Source organism: Oryzias latipes, chromosome 20, assembly GCF_002234675.1.
Source record: "Oryzias latipes chromosome 20, ASM223467v1".
Taxonomy (NCBI): Eukaryota; Metazoa; Chordata; class Actinopteri; order Beloniformes; family Adrianichthyidae; genus Oryzias; species Oryzias latipes.
Genome location: NC_019878.2, coordinates 5,313,452 through 5,336,798, shown reverse-complemented (window position 1 = coordinate 5,336,798; position 23,347 = coordinate 5,313,452). Strand labels below are relative to the sequence as shown.

The following is a 23,347-nucleotide window of genomic DNA, read 5'->3' as shown; positions in this document are numbered from 1 at the left end:
AGGATAGCATAAGGGTTACTACATGTCTCCTTATTATTTCTTTTTGTAGCAGTTTTATCTGAAGCATTACATTTTTGGAAAAATTGAACAAAAAGCTGTTTTAGGCAGATGTGTCTTTATTTCACTGTTCCTAATTTTAATGTATGTTAAAAAAAAATGTTTATAATTCTTTTCTACAGACTGTCAAAATAATTGTATTTCCGTGGAGTTCTTCTTCTTCTTCTGACGACATCAAACAGGTTATTTAAGGAGCATTGAGCCCTGGGTTGGTTACCTTGGCAGCTGGTGCACTCACAGCTCTGTATGACTGGAAGAACAACTGGTTCCACCTCTCCATTCTCACACTGCAAGCTGAGGAAATGGACGGGATGGGCAGGATCCAGGCGGTAACTACAGCATTCACACTCTGACTTTAGGTAGGGCTCCTGGATAAGATAAAAAAGATAAAGAAAACAGGCGGATGGAGAACTTTAAAAATGCAGAGGAACGGAGAAGACAAAAAAATAAATAAATGTACAAAGGAGATGCTAAAGTCACAATAAGTTGCTTTAAAGGTGATTTTTTGAGGGTTAATGGTCAAAATTCCAAACACACTAAAGTTCAGACACAGAACCGCTTTAGAGTCACAGATAATGTCTTTATGGAATAGTTTGTTAAAGTCAGTATGCAGGACTTTTATTTATGCTGTCATGCAGTTTCCTAGGCTGAATGGTGCTGTGATGCTGCTTTACTTTGCGTTGACAGTCTGCTTTGCATCACATTTTGCAGTCATTGCCTCGTACATCTGCCTCTTTCTTAAAGCTTTTACATTTTTATAACTGTTTCATACACTTTTATACAGCCCTCCTTTTTCTCCAACTGAAGGGGTAAAGGTAAGACATGTCCTTTCACTCCTGACCAGCTAATCGGCTCAATGGGGGACAGCCGAATGCGAGGACACAGTGTTCCTCTTTTGAAAGATTTTACAGAAGTGTACAGCTTTTGGTCCAGTTAAACCCGACAGAGTGGCTTCTTGTCAGGTTCTCTCACTCAAAGTAAATAGATGCCATAGAGTTCCTCATCACATCAGCTGATGGTTCATGTTCATGGGACAACTCTATACTCTATGATGTCTTTTTCAAAGATTGTCTGAGAGACTCAATGATGAATTGTTGGATCATGACCTTCTTCTGTCTTTAAACAGGTTAATTGACCTTGCAGCTCATGTTGACAGATGAACTTATGAGAAAACATATGAGAAGAATTCTAAAACTGTAGAAGGTCTGATATCAAAGTTCAATACATCTTCTACACCCAGATTTATTACAACAAACCCAAGGTCCCAATTTGGAAGTACTGGACTCTGACTGGTGGAACTGTCACTCAGACTTAGCTTTAACTGTGGTAAGAAAGGACATCAGCTCTATCTTTGCTTTATTGATTTATTTGACCAGGATTTATCATTTAAGGCTCACATATCTCAGGCGTGTAGAACTGCCTTTTTTCACCTGCAGAATATTGCTAAGATCAGAAATATACTTTCTAAGAGTGATGCTGAAAAACTCATCCATGCATTTGTTACGTCGACGCTGGATTACTGTAACTCCTTGTTAGCAGCGTGTCCTAAGAGTTCCTTGAGAAGTCTCCAGCTTGTTCAGAACGCAGCAGCAAGATTGTTAGCAGGAACTAGCAGAAGAGATCACATCACTCATGTGTTAGTTTCGCTCCATTGGCTCCCAGTTGATTCTAGAATCAAGTTCAAGATCCTCCTGTTAACCTATAAGGCCTTACATGGAATGGCCCCGTCCTATATTAAGGACCTCATAGTCCCTTACCATCCAATGAGAACACTTCGCTCGCAAAATGCAGGACTGCTTGTGGTTCCTAGAATTAGTAAAAGTACGGTTGGAGGTAGAGCGTTTAGCCACCAAGCCCCTGTTTTATGGAATAAACTCCCAGCTCATGTAAGAGAGGCCGACTCAGTTTCTACATTCAAAGTTAGACTAAAAACATTCCTCTTTGGACAGGCTTATTGTCAGACTAGTTACTATTTAGAGATTATTTAATTTAATGTTAATTTGTTTAATTGAAACGTAATAACTTTTTCCTTTAAAAGGCTGCTAGAAGTTGAAGCTGGGGTAACTATGGTGCACTGGGGTTCTGTCCTCTTTCCTTTTTTACTTCTACCCTTCCTCTCCTCTATTCTTGATCATAATTTATCATTTAGTTCTCCATGCCTCTGTTTGGTACAGTGCGATTCATGTATTGTCCCTCTTTTCCTCTCCCCTCCTGGGGAGTGGGAGTGCTTCCAGACCCCTGTTGGCTCATCCGTGCTCCAGTTCCTGACCGTTTACCTCGCCTTCGCTCCTGCTCCTACACCTGGCTGTGGATCCTGCCTCTGGCTCATCTTTGGCTCGTCTCTGCTCTGTACCTGACCGAGTACCTCGTCTCTGCTCCTGCTCCTACACCCGGCTGTGGTTCCTGTCTCCGGCTCGACTCGCGCCCTTGACTGTCCCCACAACCACGGCTGGATGAAGCTCGTCTGCTGGACTTTTTTATATATATATATATATATATATATATATATATATATATATATATATATATATATATATATATATATATATATATATATATATATATATATATATATATATATATATATATATATATATATATATATATATATATATATATATATATATATATATATATATATATATATATATATATATATATATATATATATATATATATATGTAGTTGTAGATTTAGATAAGTTAATTCTTCTCTAAGAGTTCTGGTAAATGGCCTGTCCGTCCTGGGGGAGGATCCCTCCTTCATGTGGGCACCCCTGAGGTTTCTTCGTTTTTTCCGGAATCCGTTTTTTTTGGGAGTTTTTCCTTACCGCGAAGGGGGGTCTAAGGGCAGGGATGCCAGTATAGCATAGTCAGTTTGTTAGTTCATTTTAGTATTTTCCTATTGAACTCTTTGTATTCGTGATCCTTTTAAGTTCATGTTTTACTTCGAAGCCCATCGAGACGACTGTTGTTGTGATTTTGGGCTATACAAATAAAATTGAATTGAATTGAATTGAATTGCTTGGTCCCACACTCATCAACCAGCATGTGTTGGCAGGACTGGACTTCTCATGTTCTCCAGATTTAGGTTTCTTACTGCACCTCTGTACAACCGCACAACACTATGGCATCAAACTAACTACACCAATAACAGCCTTTGTGATGGGATTTGTTAGACATGGGCTCAACTGTCAGTCAATAGTCTTTAGCACAGAGGTCAGACGTTTCTTGTAGTTGATGAGAAGGTTTCTGCACATATCATGATGAATTCTGGTCCACTCTTCTTTCCAAATGACATCTAAATCATTCATATTTGGTGGCTGTTGCTTGGCAACTCTGAGCTTCACTTCCCCCCATACGTTTTCTATAGGCCTGAGGACCAGAGACTGACTGGACCACTCCATGACCTTGATCTTCTTCTTCAGTCATTCTGTCCACATGGTGAAGTAGCCATATGCAGAAAAACACCCCCAAAGCATAATGCTTCCACCTCCATGCTTGACAGTGGAGGGTGGGGGTCACAGGCAGCATTTCTCTTCCTCCAAACACAACGGGTTGAGTTAATGATGTAAAGGATTGTAATCCTAACTAATAGGGGTAGAAATATTAAGCTTGCTCTGGTCGACTAACAGTAAAGCAGGTCTCTGCCCGCACCTGTCAGTCACTTTAACTCTTGTGCCTTCGTTTGGAAGGTGTGTGTTCTGTCAGCCTGGCCTAACTAAAACTTTATGGTAGTGAACGGGTGTAGTAAGACAGGCTTCAGAAGTTGATCCCTGACAGTCAGCTGAAGCATCGTTCTGCAATGCACTTGATGCTCACTTGCACAGATCCTGCCTTTACAACAACCAGCCAGGGTGATGGAGTGCCCCTAACCCAGAACAATCTTCAAAAAGTAAAACCTAGACCTCTGTAACTGGCTCAATAAAAACAGCAAATATTTATTTTAACATGGATTAATTTGTGTTACCCCTCTACAGTATCAAAAGAAATATTACTCTTCATTTTGAATGTTCAAAAGAAAACACATAAAGATAAAACACCAGGTGAATGAATAATTAACATGAGTTAATGTCCTATCAGGACAGTATGGGAGTGGAGGTTGCAGTCCTGTATATGGTCCATAGGGTGCTCTCCTTTCTCGAAGAAACTGGCAGATATGTGAGGGTGATGTTTTTCGATTTCACAAGTGCCTTTGATACAGTCCAGCCTCAGCTGCTGAAGGGGAAGCTCGAGAGGATGGGAGTTGATCCAGTTTTTGTTCGCTGGATCCACAACTATCTGACTCTTAGGTCACAGTTTGTCCGACTAGGAGACTGTGTATCTGGGACATTGATGAGCAAAACCGGAGCACCACAGGGAACTGTACTATTGCCTTTTCTCTTCACACTCTAGAATGCTGACTTTAATTATGCATTTGCAGCTTGTCATGTCCAGAAGTATTCGGACGACACTGCTATTGTGGCGTGTGTAAAGGGAGGGGATGAGAGTGAGTACAGGGAGCTCATCACCAGATTCCCCTCCTGGAGCAGGGACAATGGTCTTGTGCTGAACACATCAAAGACCAAGGAGATGATTATTGACTTTAGTAGGAAGTCCTCCCACCAGCCAGTGATCATCGATGGAGGGGGAATCGAGGTGGTTGACTCCTACAAGTACTTGGGTGTGCACCTTGACCACAAACTGGACTGGTCGGAGCAGGCTCATGCTCTGTATAAGAAAGGGCAAAGTAGGCTGTTCTTCCTGAGAAAGCTGAGGTCCTTTGATGTATTTACTGACATGTTGTGCCGAGTGCTGTCTTCTATGGGGTTGTATGCTGGGGTGGCAGTATGACCACAAGGGATTGCACTCGATTGGACAAACTGATTAAGAGATGTGCATCTGTGAACGGGAGGAGGGTGGACTCTCTGGGATCTGTGCTGCAGAAGAGGATGAGGGCCTTGACTCAGAGCATCCTGGACAATCCCAGACATCCCTTGCACAACACGATGTCTGGTCAGAGGAGCTCACGGAGTAATAGGCTCTTTTCACTGCCCTGCAGGACAGAGCGCTTTAAGAACTCATTTGTCCCTACAGCTATCAGGCTGTTTAATGAACCTGCCTGATATGAACTGATATTATTTTGTGAACTGTCTTTTTACTGTTGTTTGTTGTGTGTGGTTGTGTGTTTTGCTACCGGACACCTGAATTTCTCCTTTGGGAGATTAATAAATTTTATATCTATCTATCTAATGCCAAAGAGCTCCATGTTGGTCTCATCTGACCACAGCACTTTCTCCCAATCTTTCTCTAAATCATGAAAGTGTTCATTGACAAACTTCAGGTGGGTCTGCACATGTGTCTTCTTAAACAGGAGGACTTTTCAAGCTCTGCAAGATGTTAAACCATAAAGTATTAACAATGTTTTTTTTTGGTGATTGTGGTTCCAGCTGCTGTAAGATCATCAATTAACTCCTGCCGTGTCGTTTTAGGCTGATTTTCCAGTGTTGTTATGATAATGGAAACCCCACCAGGTCAGATCTGATTTGAAACCCTAGACCTAAAGGTGGATGTATGGCCACGTTCTTGTATTTTGGCAGAAACTGTTGTCCCCTTAACCTTCAGTTTCTTGCTGATGGTTTTGTAGTCCAGTCCGGTCTTGTGCGGGTCTACAATATTCTGCCTTAAATCCACTGAAAGCACTTCAGTCTTTCCCATGTTGGAGATTTTGGAGTCTGACTGATGGACTGATTTTTGTTCAGGTGTATTTTCAATAGGTCATTAGTTCAAACAGGTGTCTTCAGTTCAGGTTGGTTAGTAGAGTCTAACTGGTCCATGTAAACCTGAATTCTTAATAGTTACTAGGGTATCAAATACTTGTTTCCCTCATGAAAGGCAAATAACTGTCTGTCAATTCAAGTTGTTTTCTTGATGTTCTCTGGGATTTTCTGTCTCTCACTGTTCAAATGAACCAAACATTAAGATGACAGACTACTTCTTTTTAAACATAGGAAACCTACAAAATCAGCAGGGGATCAAATGCTTATTACCTCCACTGTAGATCCCCCTTAAAATAACTGTTCAAGCTAACTCACACTGACAAAGATGTGCAGAAACACACAGGCATGCTCACCAGGCATGTCTGCACACATAGAATAATTACATCATTAGTTTTCTATAATGTTACCGTTTATTTAGCTTTCAGCTTATTTAGCTTATACATCTTTTAGCTTTGCTCTGGTGATGACCACAGCGATACAGAAGGAATGTCTCAGGTTCAGGAGCTCTTTCATTGGCTTTCCAAAATGAGTCATTTGATATTGGATGTGCAGACCACAGTTGATTTGCTTGTGTTTGCTCACTATCAATAATTCAAAAGGTAAAAAGTTAAACCATATTACATTTCAAGCTCAGTCAGGTGATTAAAAACTGAGGGTTCATCTTGAAGGCAAATATCTCGACTTAAAAAAATTGTTTGACTTTAGAATTTCAATCAAATCACAGAGTTTTACTATTAAAAAATAATTCATTCCAAAACCATAAAAAAAATCAGTTAGTTTATTTTATAAAATAACTGTCTTTTTATTTTTATTTATTTTATTTTTTTTAAACTTGTCCTGTCCAACAGCTGAGCAAACATATGAGGGCCTCTTGTGTTGGACATATTTTATTTTAACAACGGGGGTTATGAATCTTCTGACAAGCCAGAGGTATGTCTGAATAAACCCCTTTTGTAATCGAGACCAAACTTTATTAATTTTAATCATATTTAAAAATAGTTTGTGTTGAACCGGGCGGAAAAGGGAAGGAGAGAAAAAGAGAGAGGGATGTTGGGGGGGGGGGGGGGGGGTGATTATAGAAGGGGGTAAAACCATGAAGCAGCATAAAGCAACAAGTTGCTGGATGTTATAAACACACCTATTGGCTCCAAAATGTTAACATGTCAACATTTACACAATACAAATAATGTTCCCACAAGCATACTTATGCATTCAAACCAACTAGTGTGAGATATTTCATTCAATCACGCAAACTATTTGTGCAAAGGTGAGCTAACACCTGTGCTCAAGTGAGTGTTTAGTTCTTCTAAAATGGATGATGGAATGTAAAAAGAAGGAGGGAGAGTGCCCAGCCATCCCCACACCAAGACCCCCATCGCATCGGCAGCTACAACCCCCCAACACCCGCACGGTAGCAGACAGAGAACAACCGCCCCCCCAGGCCAGGGCCATCAGGACCGCCACAGGGGGCCCCAACGCCAGGGAGCAGGGAGGCATGGGGGGACAAAGGGTGCAAGCTCCAGTCCAACCAGAAGAACAGCCCCCCCGCCGCGCTAGGAGGGCTCAATGCGGGGCCACGCCCCAGAAGAGTGCCCACAGCCCCAGACGTGCACCCCACCACCACCCAAGAGTTCTGAGTATCCCCCCACCCCAACCCCAGGCACGAGCCAGGGCCCCCCAAGGGAGACCCGCCCCCCACAGGGGGCCCCAAAGCCAGGGAGCAGGGAGGCATGGGGGGACAAAGGGTGCAAGCTACAGTCCAACCAGAATAGCAGCCCCCCCCGCCGCGCTGGGAGGGCTCAATGCGGGGCCCTGCCCCAGAAGAGTGCCCACAGCCCCAGACGTGCACCCCACCACCACCCAAGAGTTTTGGGTATCCCCCAACCCCAGGCACGAGCCAGGGCCCCCCAAGGGAGACCCGCCCCACAGAGGACAGATGGTCCGAGGTTCCACTTTCCTTGTGAAATGCACGTGTGTGTGTTTGTAAGGGTGTGTGTGTGTGCATGTATGTGTGTTTTTGTTGGAGTGTATATTTTCCACAGGCAAAAAGACCCCCACTTTACCTCCCCAACCACATACCCCCTTACCCAAGCCCAGAAGACATCGCAGCATCCCAGCCCGCCCCACCCTGGCACCGGACCCGACCCCCCGACGTTTTTTTTAAACGTCAATTTGCTATTAAAGTCTTTCAAAATATACCTTTGCAGCATTATCCGGGTTAAGCTCAAAAGTGTTGTACTTCCATAAAAGTTCACTAGAGGCAGGTTGCAAAATAGAAGAATTTCCCATTGATTCCCAATAAAAACTCCAATTTAACACCCAACACAATGCCTGTTATTAGGCCTGCACAATATACCGCAAATTTATCGTTATCGCAATATCCAGCTCTGCAATATGCATATCGTAAAAGGCGGCGAATATCGCAATAAATCGCAAACCCAAAATGTGTCAAAACAATCTTCTAGCAGCTTGAAGCATTTAACGAATCAAATAAATCCCTTTATGCTTTGACCAATCAGATGGACGCCTTCCCATTGTTGACCAATCAGATGGAGGCCTATTATGTTAACCCTGGTCCTGAAGAGCCTCAACCCTGCCTGTTTTCCAGCTCTCCTTAACCAGCTTGCTGTTGATTGGCTGACTCAAGTGATTTCACATCCTGATTGACTGAACACACCTGATTTTGGTTATCATTATCGAGCAGTCTAGGGAGAATTGGAAAACAGACAGGGTTGAGGGTCTTGAGGACCAGGGTTAGCCACCCTGACGTTTGTCCCCCATGTCGATGAGGGTCATTTGGAGTATAATTTTTAAACTGTTGCAATGAAATGGGAATGATGTTTTTGTTTATTTTTCTATTTGTTTATTTACCGCAAATTTATCGTTATCGCAATATTGATCACTAATATCGCATATCGCAAGTTTTCCTCATTTCGTGCAGCCCTACCTGTTATCAAATACTTTTTATAAGTTTATGGCTTTTTTGTCTGCCCGTGCGTGTGTGTGAGTGTGACTGAGTGAGCCTGTAGGGGATTCAGTCATACTGTTTTTTAAGTAGTGTGTGTTTGTTTGTTTTTGTATTGGTATTGGGGTATTTTATTCAGTGACAGGTGAGTAGATTCATGGCTTCACTCAACAAAAGTCTCACTTCACATTGTCCCAACAAATTGGTTATTTTTGGCTAACTATTTAGGTGGGCGGAGTCATTACACCCATCCATTTGCTGTCCAAAATCAAACGGGTCATATCAGAGATTATCTGCATCAATGTGTACATGTTTTTAAAAGCAAAAATCAAAAGAGAAAACAGTCCTACTGTTATTGAAATGTCAACTCAATGACAGTCTCAGTTTACTTAATCGGTCTTTCACCAACTCCTCTGACAATAAATCATGTGACTAAACAAGCAAAATGAATACTGATGCTCTATCTGGAATCAGTTTGCTTTCAAGCACATCTTGAACATAAAAATGTTCACAGAGATGGTCGGTGGGTTTCTAATTTCCATACCTCCAAGATGACATCAGTTCTGGAAAGACAGCGCCCCCTGCAGAAGCTGACCTCCACGTTGTCAAGATGACAGCGTCCCTTAGTGATGTTCTGGAACTGAACGTAGCGCTGACACTCTGGCACCAGCTCATCTGACATGAACAGAGCATAAGAGTGGAAATGAAAAACAGAACCATGACAGTAACAAGAAAACAAATCGGATTTAAAAATTTAAAAACTTTATTTTACCTCAGTAAAATTTGTGTTTAGGCTGGTCACATCATTCAAGATATGACTTTATTGAATCATGTGACCAGCAGCTTCTTTTAAGCCAAAGGGGTTTTTACTTGAAAGTAAAACTGAAACTGGGTTAATTCGGTATATGTTTGTCACAAATAATAATTTAAAAAGAACACGAGAATCCATATACAAACATCCACAACTAATAGAAAATCTAAAACATCAAAAGCAGGACATTCATGAGAGTTACAAATACAATCATGTCTTAGCCCCTTATGTTTCTGCATTTTACATTTTTAAACAACATGTCTTGTCCAAAATTGTCTCTTACAATACAAAACATCCTCACAAACACTCTGCAACAGAGTGGACAGCTAACAGCAGCTTGGATAGGCTCCAGAAACCCTGTGACCCTGAAAGGGATTTGGAAAAGGATGGACTTCCTTATAAATTTAGAGGATCTTACTGATGTCGTTTAGGTGTCTTTAGAATGTCCTCAAATATGTGATGGCATAAATGATGATACAGCTGTGGCCACAACAGCTGTATGCCTTCTACATGTATAGCCGGTGTGCTGACCTGGAAATGGTTTTCTGCAGACTGGACAACAGCTGCCTGGTTCCTCCACCTTCATCTCTCCCTTTAAAAGAAAAAAATAATAATTATTGTTTGCTTCACTTTTTACTACTTGAAACTATTGCAGTGTTCTTTTTTTTATAAAGATGCCGTTTCTAGCTAATACAAAAAAAAATCTGTCGTTTTCTACAACACAGTTTCTACGAAGCGCCACGAGGTTATTGGAAACTCACCTCTGAGTCGGGGATGCCTGGAGTAAGCCTGCCCACACTCCCCACCATAGGTTTGTTTATGGGCTTTCTCGCTGCTTACAGCCCTTCACAACCCCAACCTAACATTAGTGATGCACTAAAAATAGTGAGCAATATTGGAGCCATCTGGTTGTACAGTTTTGAGTCAGATGAGCCAGCCAAGCGTGTTTTATGTTACAAATATGCCCTTCATCCAATAGCATATATTCTTCATCTCCTGATTCACAACAATTTCAATGAAGAAATACTCAGAAATACAACTTTAACCATAATTTTCTTTATATATGTAGATATTTGTAAAGTGGATACATCAGAATGGAGCGGAGCAGGGAGCTTGTGACCTGCTAATTGTAATTTGTACGTAACAAATCTGAGCTTTTTCAAACATCATTTTTATTGTCTCCTCCTAATTCCCAACAATTTGAAAAAACAAATACCTGCAATAATAATTTTAATCTTTTTTCTTTGTATTTGTCCTCCATTCTCACAAAAATGCCACTAGAATATGTTAAAAACACCAAAAACACAATTTTCACAATTTAGTAAGTTTCCAATGTCATAACAAAAAATGTTTCTGTTAAGTTAAATATGCTGTGTGTTTATACTGGAGCCAAAGGAACATGACATTTTTTAAAAAGAACAATCAAATTCCAAATTCCAACAGCAACTAAAGAACCAGAAATGGCAGAACTGGAGAAGAAGAAACACAATTAGTGTCCCATGACAGTTTTATCCATGACTAATCAAGAAGAAACACCATTTGTTCACAATTTGAATGCAACACAAATATAAAACATTAGCTAGAACAGCTGAGAAAAAAAATTAGCAAAACATGTAAATGAACTGATGTTACCTCATAATCACATAACTAAAAGAAAGTTGTGTTTTTTCACAAGATAAAACAAATAGTGCATTTTACAGTGTGAGGATTCTTTTATAACCCTTTCCCTTGTTAAATTAGTTTAAAATGTAGCTTAAAGGTCTCAAAAAACCAGCATAAATAAACAAAAATCTAATCCATAATCCTTTTGTAAAACAAATTTAAACTTGGAGACATGTTAGTCTTTCTGTACACAAAAAGTTGTAACTGGAAAAATATAAGAATCTTCTTTTTTTTTTAAACATTTATGAGTTACATTTTTTCAAATGAACTTATATGCTTTGTTCACTCCGTTCATTTGATGGGCGTTCAATGGGCGTGTACCCCATGGTGTTCACACTGGAAAAGGACGGAGGGGGTTCTTCTTTTTCTTCTACTGTTTACTAATGCAGTTTTATTAATTTCCCCCCGTAATCAGATGATCTTCATATTTGACGGTTAGCACTTCCCTAAATTAAAAGGGACGCCATTCAAACGCCAGTACTAGATCTGATTGATCAAAGTTTGATCTGGTTTAGTTGGAAATGGCCACACGTTTTGTTCATAGAGGCCGAAACCAATCCTAAAAACTTGCATAGCTACGTGTGAACAAGGACGCCTGAAGTCACACATTCACATCGACTTTTCATTAGAAGGGACTGCTTGGGTTGGGTGGTGTGAACATAGTTTTACTTTTAAACAAGCGAGCATGTGGCTGGGCTCCACGTCAGCTGTTTAGTGATATTTTCAAGAGTCTAAGGGAAATGAGTTGAAACACGATGGTGTGTTGTATCTCGGTTGTGATGCTGACAGGTGAGCGTTGTGTGCGACTCACCTCAGCACAGTGGAGTGGAGGACACCTCCTCTGGCACAGCTTTCTGCCGTTCACACAGCTGCACGACTCACAGCTCTCGTTCCACTGAGATCCTGCCTGACTCACACAGAAAGAAAATGCAGCATGTTCATCCACATTCCAAGTAAGTCATCCTAAATTCCCACTGCTATGGGACTTTGCAAACTAGAATAAAAAACGAAAGAAAACAAAAGGGAATAAAATAAGTGTAGGATATCTGAATAGACTGTTATTGTTCAGGATGGATTAGTCTTTAGCCCTGTTACATTTCTTTTCAAAAGGCTAACTAAGGACTCTGGGAGAGGACAAAAGATCAAAAGAGGCATACTAACTTCTTGCAAAGGAATGATTGATTCCATAACCCTTTAATATGCCCTGTTTTATTATTAATTGTTAGAAGGCTGGCTCGCTTGTGCTCACAGGCGTTTTACAGAGCTTCCTTTATATTTGATGAGGCAAGGGAGATGGTGTAACAGAGCTCAGCCGGCTTGTCATTCATCCTACAATAAGCCCTTCTTTAGTAGTAAATAACACAATGGGGGTGAATGGGATGGAACGTAAACACCGTACTACTCATACAGCTCAAACACGCCACAAAATGAGAAAGGCACAATGAATACAAGCTGCCAACCATCGAATGAACCCTTCTCCTCTGGGTGTGAGTTCATACCTCCCGCAGAACGCCCTGGTCATGGCACGGGCAGAGGGCAGGGATGACACACACGCCGCCTGCGTTTCTGTAGAGCCCCTCCCGACACACGCAGCTTTCAGACGGGTGGCTGCAGTTGACAGGAGAGGAGGAGTAAATGTCCTGGCAGCTCCTCTCACACAGTGGGACCTCCTTGGAGGGGCTTCTCCTCCACTGCTCTCCATCAGAACACACTGCACAGATGGAAAAAAGGTTACAACGCCTAAATCAGCTGCTCTACAGGTAGTCTGTAGTCTTCTTCTAAAAGGAAAGATGGAGGCAGCAATAGCTTGAATAGGGCAATAAGTAGGAGGCCTTTTCGCATTAAAGACCCTCTCCAATGACAATGCTGGTTTTAACATGTTGAGGCGTTGTTCTCATGATGGAGGATATGAATAAAGAAAATGAGCATCAATATTACATTTCTGAGTATTTCTTCATTCAGGTCATTGTGTACCAGGAGTAGATGAAAAATTCTGTTTGAAAAAGAGCGTATTTGTAAAAATATGTATGCATCTGCGCGTTCCCGTCTGAGGCTTGCGTGTGTGAGATGGAGAGGGGAGGGGTAGTGTTGGCTCAGTGTTAGGCTGCGTGGTGGAACAGCGCACACGGAGCGCTGTCTCTGTTGCGCAACACCAGGATCATCGTGTGTCTTTAGATTACTCAGCTCATGCTAATAATGTCATTCTTTATGAACTATTGTAAACATTTTGATGACGGGTCTTTATTTTCCATATAAATGTATTTTTTTACATCTCCCTTTCGTTAAGTTGGTGTCAGTATTTGACACAAAGACAGGAGGTAGTGCAGTAAAACAACTGCACTTTATAAAATTATAAATAAACAATTGATCATTTAGAAAAAAAATAAGCACAATGTTTTTTACCTATTTCTTCAGTCTAAAAATGTTAAATCTATTGGTGCTGCTGTGTTAATGTTTCATATCAATTTACATTTAATATTATTTATAGATTGAAATTTTTTTCTCAGAATCAAATGGTTCAGTTGGTCAAAATATTTCTAGTTTAAATAAGGAATGACAGATTTTTTATTTCAGGCACTTCTTTTCTGTTTTAGAAAAATATAGCTAATATTTGATGAACGTGGATTTATATTGCTTTTTTCTTTTGTTAGTGTTAAAAGATACAACTTTAGGTAAACTTACACAATTTTTAATATATTCTGACCTTGCGAGTGTGTGTGGGGGTGGGGGATTAGGGGGGCGCGAAACATTTTCTTTTTCCTGGGGGGGGGGCTGCAAAAAATAATTGAGAAGCACTGAGCTAGTGTAAGACAATGAAAACAGTTTCGCCCACAACTCAGAGGTGAATTTCTACTGATTTCCTGTCACTCTGCAGAAACTATCTCCTATGTTTTTTGGCAAAAAAATAATCATCCTTAAAAGACCACTGGGAAAGCTTTAAAAATACATCGAAAGAGGATCAGAGTGGGACGTTCAGAGTCCATCACTCACCACAGTCAGCAGCAGAACAGGTTGTAGTGAGGATGTTGGGGCCTTCACATGGGGCCCCTCCATACTGGTGGGGCAGCAGCACAGACCTGGTGGAGCTCTGTTGCCCGGTGCCACAGCTGGCTGAACATGGACTCCACGCCGACCAGTCAGACCACTCGCAGTCCACTAGAGGAGCAGCATCAAGCAGTTAAACAGCATTTTAGAACCCAGCTGGATACAGAACACAGTGGTTTACAAAGAAATGTGCAATGAACAGCTGAATATTATTTGAAAACAGAAGCAAACATGACATAAATACAACAATTCCTCATCAAACATGTTCAGGGAAGTTTTATTGAAAGACTATGTAATAACCAAAAAAAGTTTGAATAAAAGAAAGAAAAAAAAGCTGAAATATGAGTATTTATGTGACACAAAATAAAAACATAAAATTGCTAACTATAGTAGATTTCAACAAAAAATGAAATTGAAATCATGTGACTCATTTGACTCATATTTAAAAAAAAATAACATCCTAAAGTTTATGGGCATTTATAATAAAACTAACGCTAATGTTGATGTTAAATAAAGAAAAGCACCAGCTGTCCCCCCTCTTTGAATAGAACTTTGATTGAGAATAAAGGATCAATGGAAGAGATGCCACCATTCAGAAACAGGCCCCCTAAAAAGAGGCCAAAAGTTCTTACAATTTAAAACAATTTCATTTAAATTAACAAAAAATCTGCCAATGGGGTATAAGAGAAATGCTTTTACCAAGAAATCTTATTTTAAGAAAAAAATCCTGGTCATTAAGACATGTTTTCTCAAACTAAGATGATTTTGCAGTTGAAAAACTCTCTTGATAAGGTTATTCTTCTTGCAAGACAGAAAATAAGATTTTTTTTCTTTAAACAAAGCTCTTTTAGTTTTTGTAGTGTGATATTTTCTTCTTCCTTTCATCTCTTTCATAAAAGATACCTTAGATATTTGGTAAAAAATTTGCATTGTCAGATTTCCTTACAAGCAAAAAGAAAAATAAAGAAGTAAAGCTATTATGGCAAAATAAAAACAGGATCTGAATCTACAAAAACCTTTCGTCCACTTATGCAAAAATTCATCAATCATCGCATCATAAAGAGATGCTTCTTTCACACCAACCATTGAAAAAACCTTTTAACTGACTGAGTAACCAATTTTCTATGGATGATGTCCCTCTCACTCCAGTTCTCTTATACAGTTAGTGGACAAAACACATGAAGACTCTGCATTACGTTTAGCTTTTGTTAACGTTGAATCCATAAAAGTGTCACTTTTTTGGGTGTTTGCTTACCTGAAAATCACAAATGAAATAAGCCAATGTGTTATAAATTCTGGCCTATTTACAAAATCGCACAACACTGGGGTTTTAGTTCTAATACAATAAAAACCAAATTGTAGTAAATTTAACACAACTAAAACATGAAACAAACTTTCAAATACAGTTGGTATAAAATACTAAGCTGCCATGACCACAGTGCTCTTTACTCTATAAGAAGTGATGTAAAATAGGAGGATAGCAGGTCTTAAAGGTTCCACAATAAACCACAGACTAGCGGCAAAGCTGGAGCCTTTAATGCTCAAATCTGTATAAAAATACCTTAGCTGCAGCCTTTTTTTTAAGACACACACCTTATAAAGAAGCTGCTGTCAGGTGATGGGTTTCAACTAATACAGCTGCTGTTGGCACCTTGAGACCGAGACTAAAAAGGTTCAGCCAGTTTCAGCAGCACTGCCATGACTGTCAAAAAATTGGGAAGTGGTATTTGTTTTTCTGCAGCCAGTAACAGCTTAGGAACTCGTCCACAGTCTTTAAAGGTTTGTTTGTTTCCTGTTTATTTATTAGTTCCTCTTTAGTCCTTAAAACAATGTGGAATTCTGTATTTAAAGACCCACTCCAATGAAAATGGTGTGGAGGACACGTAAAAAGATAATCTCAAAATTGCAATTCTTAATATTTCATTATTTAAATCATTGTGAATCAGGAGAAGATGAAAAAATACAGTTTGAAAACGTTTTTAGTTGTGAAAAAGACTACAATCTGAGGGCCACCACCTCCCTGCTCTGCTCCATTCTGCTGCATCCACTTATAGACAAATAGATCCAAATTGACCATGTACGTCTTTGTTTTTCTAGTCCGAGCTGGAATCTGGATCTAAACTGTACGGCTGGATAGCTCCAATACTGCTCGCTATTTTTGTTGCACCACTAATGTTAGCTGGGAGTTGTGAAGGGGCTGTGAACTAGAGGGAGTGAGTGTAAATAAATGGATGATGGGAAGGGGGTGGGCTTATTGTGTGCCAACAGTCCCGCCCACAACTCAGAGGCAAATTTTTAATAAACTACTGTAGCTCTGCAGAAACTATGTCCTAGAGGACGGCTCAGGCATTTATGATTTTGCCTTAAAAGAGCATTATCTTAATTAAAAGACCACTGAGAACGATTTACGAATGATCAAAAGATTATTGGAGTTGGACTTTAACAAGCTGATTACACTTAGTATACGTTCATAGTGCTTTGGCTGACAGTGGGAGGGGCTTAGTCGCCATCTGCAGCATCAGCTACTGGACAGGAAGAGGAAGAGGACTAGCGCTTCGCATCAGTCCTGATTCTCCACGGCTACTTGTATTTGCTGTCTGTCTCTATGGAAAAAAGAGACTGGATTTGTGTGAAAGTAAGCTAGTTTGAAACAGTAGTGGTAGATTAGACAGCAATTTAATTAAGATATTTGATGCACATGAAGTCATACAAATGTGAACAAGTGTTCAGGTGTGGGACGCTTAAGTAGCACATTGAAGCCTCTTAAAGATGCTTGGTAATTTTCTGTAAACTTAAGCAGCAAATAGTAAATCTTACTAAACAGAATATACAAAAGAAAAAGATTGAAGTGATAAAAAGCAGGACTTCTTATCTGAAAAATAACTGAACTAAATATGAAAAAAGCAACACATGCATCTATCAGACAGTTTTACTCACCATCACAGGTCTCTGAGGTACAGTGGAACACTCCACCTCGACACACACTGCAGAGAATAAGATCAAACAAGTGAAGTAATGCATAGTAATTCATTGTTTTATCACTGGTAAAGAACTATCCACTGCAAGTAAACATTACAGCTTCCCACTTCTGAAAAACTAGGAAAAACAACAAAAATTTAAGATTTTTATTTTTTTATTGTCAAATAAAAAACAGACTTAAAAATTGAAACCTAGATTATTTTGCAAACTAAAAAATGGAGAAACATTTCTGAATGTGTGGAATCTCTGGAGAAACAATACATTTTCCGTTAAAATGAACAATTTAAGTGAGAGTGTCACTTATTTAAAATGACTAAATTATAAGAATTCTGCAAAGATGGATGGGAAAACCTCCATCCATCAATTTTCTGAAGCAGCTGAATCAATTTTGGGGTCACAGGGTTGCTGGAGCCAATCCCAGCAACTGCTGAGTGAAGGTATGCTACACCCTGAACAGGTCATCAGTGTGTTGTAGAACTACACAACCACACATCTATGGACACTTTAGAATCACCAATAAACCTATGAAGCCTGTTTTTGGAGTGTGGAAGGAGAAAACCAACTGAGGAGAACATGTACACTACACACAGAAAGGTCCTTGCTGGGATTCAAACCAGAGTCCTCTTGCTGTGAGGCGGGAGTGCTCACTTCTGCACCATTGTGTAGCTCAGAAAAAGAACTACTCAAGTAAAAAAGAAAAAACTTTAACATACAGATGATTGCTGGTGTTAGTTCTAATGGCCCAGTCAGTTTTCAGGTCAAAGGGTTATTTTGTTGTTGCTGTTGTATTGTCTTTACACAGATTTTTAGTTTTTAATTTAATAAAACACAATTTTACAAAAGATTTTTGAGTTTATTTGAGGCTTCCAACTACTCAATTTTGTTTAGTAAACTTGTATATCGAGTATTCAAATGATGGAAACTAATAAAACCCCTGTAGACGAATAAAGGATGTATCGGTCTTATAGTTTAAATTTTTATTAACTTAAATCAACTTAAATCAAAATCATTCCTTTTGAGGAATTTGAGCTCCACAAACTAGAAAAAAGGGTTAAAATACCAGAGCAGCAGCTTTTGCTCTGTTTCACAAGAGGTTTCATCCTTTCCAGTGGTTTCCATTAGCTGCAGTTTGCTTTACTATATTAAGGAAAACCCCAAATATTTAGTTGAGAAAAATACTATTTTTTTCATCTCCTACCAACAATGCTTTTACTCCACAGTGATAAAACTTTATAGACCAAAACGGTCATCTACAGACAGTGATGTTTTCATCGTCATCCCATCATCGCTGCTGTTTTAAAACATAAATGATGGGCTTTTTTGCCCTGAGTGAACAGTAAATAACCTTGACAATTCCACAGACATGCCTGAAGGAGCAAATTGGTTATGTTTTATTCTTTTTAACTGAATGAGTGTGATTAGTCATTTGTCAGCAGATTTGAGGCCAGTGAGTGTATAATCATCCATCTGTACAGATTCTTACCATGTGTTGCAGAGATGCTGAACTGTTGCTCCGGGTTGCAGCACTTCACTGCTCTCATTCCAGCTTTGGAATTCCATTGGCAGCGAGAGAACCGAACACGGACAGTCAGCTCGATCCAGGCAGGAGCCCCTATAAAATACCTGAGAGTGTGACCCGTCAGAGATGCTCTCCAAACTGAACCAGGTCTTTGGTGAGACCCTCGGCCCCAACAGTCGTTTTAGGTCAGTAACTGCAGGCATTGATGTTCACACCTGTCCTGAAGGGCATGTGCATCCAGGTGTGCAGGGGCCAGGTAGACACTGAGTGTTAGGCCATAAGTCCTCGCAGGTGTACGGACAAGATCCTGAGCAGTCGCTGTACACCTGCCAGCTGGGACAGTCTGCAGAATACAAAACAAAAAAACATTCAAAACAAACAAACATTAAAAAACACGTCACCAAACATAAAACAAACAACCAATCATCAAAACAACCAAAAACTAAACAAATAACAGAAAACAATCTACAAAACAAAGAACAAAACACCAAAGAACAAATACAAAACAGACTAACATTAAACACACAGTTGAACAAAAATAAACAAACAAAGAAAAAAACACAAAGCAAACAACAAAATGTAAAACTAAAACAAAACATGGAAAACAACAACAACAAAAGAGATTAATTAACAACCAAACATTAAACACAAATCAAAACATAAAAGGAACAACAAAACATAATACATATATATATATATATATATATATATATATATATATATATATATATATATATATATATATATATATAACAAGACAAACAACAAAATACAAAACAAACAAGACAGAAGAGTATTACATTTGATATAATATTCTAGGTGCTTTGAAGCAGTTATAATAATGAAAAGGTGACATGTGAACACATAACACAAAACAGAGCCGGTGAAGGATTGTGCTGCTGTATGAAGTCATTAGCTTCAAGGAACACTCTGGTGGAACCAATGAAGGTATAAGTAAGGGTTAATGGCCCATTAAGTATGCATTATCACTTTTTAATGCACGCCGCATCGGATGGTTGCTTCCACGAAATGCGTTAAAAAGTGATAATGCATACTTCGAAGGCCATTAACCTGCTTATACCATGGTCACTTACAAAAGAAATAAATAGTAACCAGTTTTTAGTCCTTGTTTTTTCCCAATTTGGATCACTTTTCTCACAATAAACAAATAGTCTGCGGCGCGCCGCACCACCGCTGCAGTCTAGATTCCCCGATATAAAGCGACATACAGTATATATATGCTGCTGATCTTTCCGGTGGGTTGGATAAAGCATCAATTGAGAGAGAAAGTTCACCTCTTACTGCTTGTTTTTGTCCAAAAAAAGAAGCAAAAGGTTGTTTTAACCCTTGTGCTATCCTAGGCACTTTAACATTGGGAGTTGGGTCATCTAGACCACTTGACAGTGTGCTGAACCTTTTTTCTTCAATGATTTGTGATCTTCACTGGTGTCCATGGATTACATGAAATCTTTCCACCTTTATCCACCTTTGTCATGGTAGGGAGAACACGTCAATGTAAGGGTGGGGTCATCTAAGATAGCACAAGGGTTACAGAAGCAGTGATACAAAACATTTAAGCTTGGTGACCGGAACTTCTTTTTTCACCGTGCGGTTATCCTGTGGTATATCACTTTTTAATTCACACCCAGCATCCAATCAGAATCTAGTATTCACCCGTACCATAAGTCAATGTTTTTAGTCAGACAGTAGTTCCCTCACTCTATCACAATAATGTACAATTTTCAGCAACCGGCTGTCTAATGTTCCAAAGATGCTGCTTTTAAATGTGTTCAACCATTGGATTGATGTTTAATGAAGGCTGCTATATTAAATTTTATACCATGATCCATTAAAAAGTGATAACCGCAGACCCCAAAAAGAAGTTCCGGTCACCTAGCTTAAATCTTCTGTATCACTGCGCCGGCTTCCTTAAAACAACTTTTAGCTTCATCGTCTGGAAGAAAAAAAAGCACCACGTAACAAATAGTCCGCTTTTTGTGAAAAAAGCGATCCTAATCGGAAAAAATTAAGGACTAAAAACTAGTTATTATTTCTTTCTTTCGTAAGTGAACATGGTATAAGCGGGTGAACGGCTTTCGAAGTGTGTATTATCACTATTTAACGCACTTCGCAGCAGACAACAGTCTGACGCGAATGCTTCCATGGCGTGCGTTAAAAAGTGATAATGCACACTTCATCGGCCATTAACCCTTACTTAATGGTTCTTACATGAAATACAGTGTAGCCTACAATTAAAGCTTAAAGCAGCTGCAGATTTTTTACTGAGGATGAACATCAACTTTACCCTAAAAAGTTAAAGGAAACTGGAGACAAGACAATAATATTCAGACGCCAACTTATTATATTGTCTGATGTTAAACTGGACCAAAAGGTTGGGGGCCACTGGTGTAAAACAAAACAGAGAACACGTTCATGTTTTCTACAAATAGTCGTGTCCCAACTGCACAGGTAAAGAGAGGCTGCTGCATCCAGATATGATGCAGATCCGAGAGTTACTATCTATGATAGATTAAAAAAAGGAATAAAGAAGAAGTTAGAATTATGTCCACTGCTTCACAATGGTTTAAAGGTGGTTTTCAGAACAAACTTGACTTTTTGGCTTTTTTTATATGTTTTTTAATCAGAAGTTCACTGTGCATTCTGATTTTATTTTGGTTCATTCTGTAACTAAAATAAAATTTACCAGCATGTATTGCTCATTTTCTTTCTGCAGCAACAACCACATTTAAGTCTTGTCAAGAAGTGAATCAAAATGTGACTCTGCACATGAGTCAAAGATTCAGGATCTATGGTGTGGATCAGTGTCTTTTAGTGGGTGGTGTACCGGGCAGACAGCGGTTGGTGTTGCAGATGACGTGTTGCTCAAGTGGTCCATCGCAGGGTTTCCCTCCAGCTTCAGCCTCCTGGAGGACGGTTTTGTTCCGTATCATCACCCCACCACCACACAAGGCGCTGCATTCACTCCAGGATGACCAGTCGCTTAACAAGCAGCCCACTTAACGGACAGAACACAAAAACAGAGTCAGTCCTGCATGAAAATGCAAAACAGGGAAGTTCATGCTACTCTGCCTGTGGATGCATCAGTCACAGGAGACCTGGACAAGGTTGCTGCCGGCAGCTTTCAGTCTGCGTAGTTTCCCCGCAGGAAGGACCCCCCTCAGTGTCCTCGCAGGTCCGAGTCCTGGTCATTCGGCCAAGTCCACAGGACACAGAGCAGGAGCTCCAGGAGCTCCAAGAATCATAAACTGGGCAGGGATGTTTGGTGCAGAGCAGAGTTCCATTCACACAAACGCTGAAAACGTTTGAGACTTAGGTTAAATTCAGTAGAATGGACAAAACACTGACACCAAAACCTCCACCATGGCTCATGTCATCACTCCTGTTTGCAATTTTAACAAGTAAACTTTAATTTGAACTCAGACCCGCTGCTGTTCAAACAATTATTAGTCATGCACCAAAAAAGACATGAGCCTGAAACACACTAAGATTTTACCAGTTTATCCCATAGCTCAAAAACACAGAGGTTCATCTGTCAACATCTCAAATATGTTGAAATGGATGTTAAGAAGTGAAGATCATTTTTGCATAAATTCCTTTTCTACAAAATATTCAAAACTTTGACTGGTTAGAATTCAAACATCATCCAAAACCTTTCATCTTTTGATTTATTTTCAAAGTGGTCTTTTAATGATGATCATGATGTTTTGTTTTTTTGCCAAAATAATAATATAAAAGCAGTGCCACTTTCTGGGACATGGTTTGTCCAGAAACTTGCCTATGAGTTGTGGGCAAGAATCCTGGCGCAGATGTAAGCCTCTGCTTATTTCCCCTGATCCCTTTTTAACACTCTCCTTCTGGCTTAAAGCCCCTAACAACCCCAAGCAAACGTTAGATTCCAGCACAGACCAGGAAAACCTGGATCTATTTGTCTGTAAATGGATGCATCAGAATGGAGCGGAGCAGAGAGACTTTTTTCGTTTTTTTAAGTCCCAACTGAGAGCTTATTCCAACCAAATTTTTCATGTTTTGATCCATTGCAAACTAAACACATTAATACTCAGAACTGCAAATTTAATCTTAAATTCTTTTATATATGTCGTTCATCATGAGGGGAAGAACGTGCTAAAAACACAATTTTCATTGGAGTGAGTCTTTAAACTGACATAAAAGACTGAATATCATAACCTAAGAAATAAAGTTCTACTCAAATGGATTTTAGTTCTAGCAATGCTTTGAATTAATCCAGAAGCAAAAGGTTTTGTTTATTAACCAACCAGCTGTGTAAAAGAAACTTTGATAACTTGCTAAACACTCCAGTAATTCTATTGTTATTTTACCTGCAAACCGTCCAAGAATGTCTGCACAAATCACAAACCTTCATACCTTGAAAGAACTGACACTGTCTGACCATCTCAATGCCACTACTGTTTTCTTAGGCCTTAGTCACAATGCTTGACCTTAGGTTGTCCGGGCCCATGAAGGCTCGTGGTAAGGAGCAGCTGCATCATAAAGGGCGCGCAGGTGTGTGTG

General features: G+C 39.7%; 1 protein-coding gene across 1 annotated transcript in view; it reads right to left on the bottom strand.

The window, feature by feature from the left end:
- The window catches only part of sspo (SCO-spondin), a 146,304-nt gene that overhangs the window by 692 nt on the left and 122,265 nt on the right, over window positions 1–23,347 (bottom strand). Inside the window, exons 100-110 of the mRNA XM_023950427.1 lie at window positions 21,913–22,109; window positions 21,642–21,812; window positions 19,012–19,139; window positions 18,761–18,900; window positions 17,236–17,282; window positions 14,245–14,409; window positions 12,753–12,964; window positions 12,065–12,160; window positions 10,123–10,183; window positions 9,325–9,455; window positions 275–425 (exon numbers count right to left, since the gene is read on the bottom strand). Coding sequence (XP_023806195.1) covers window positions 275–425; window positions 9,325–9,455; window positions 10,123–10,183; window positions 12,065–12,160; window positions 12,753–12,964; window positions 14,245–14,409; window positions 17,236–17,282; window positions 18,761–18,900; window positions 19,012–19,139; window positions 21,642–21,812; window positions 21,913–22,109 — 1,499 coding nt within the window. The remainder of the gene's footprint in view (window positions 1–274; window positions 426–9,324; window positions 9,456–10,122; window positions 10,184–12,064; window positions 12,161–12,752; window positions 12,965–14,244; window positions 14,410–17,235; window positions 17,283–18,760; window positions 18,901–19,011; window positions 19,140–21,641; window positions 21,813–21,912; window positions 22,110–23,347) is intronic.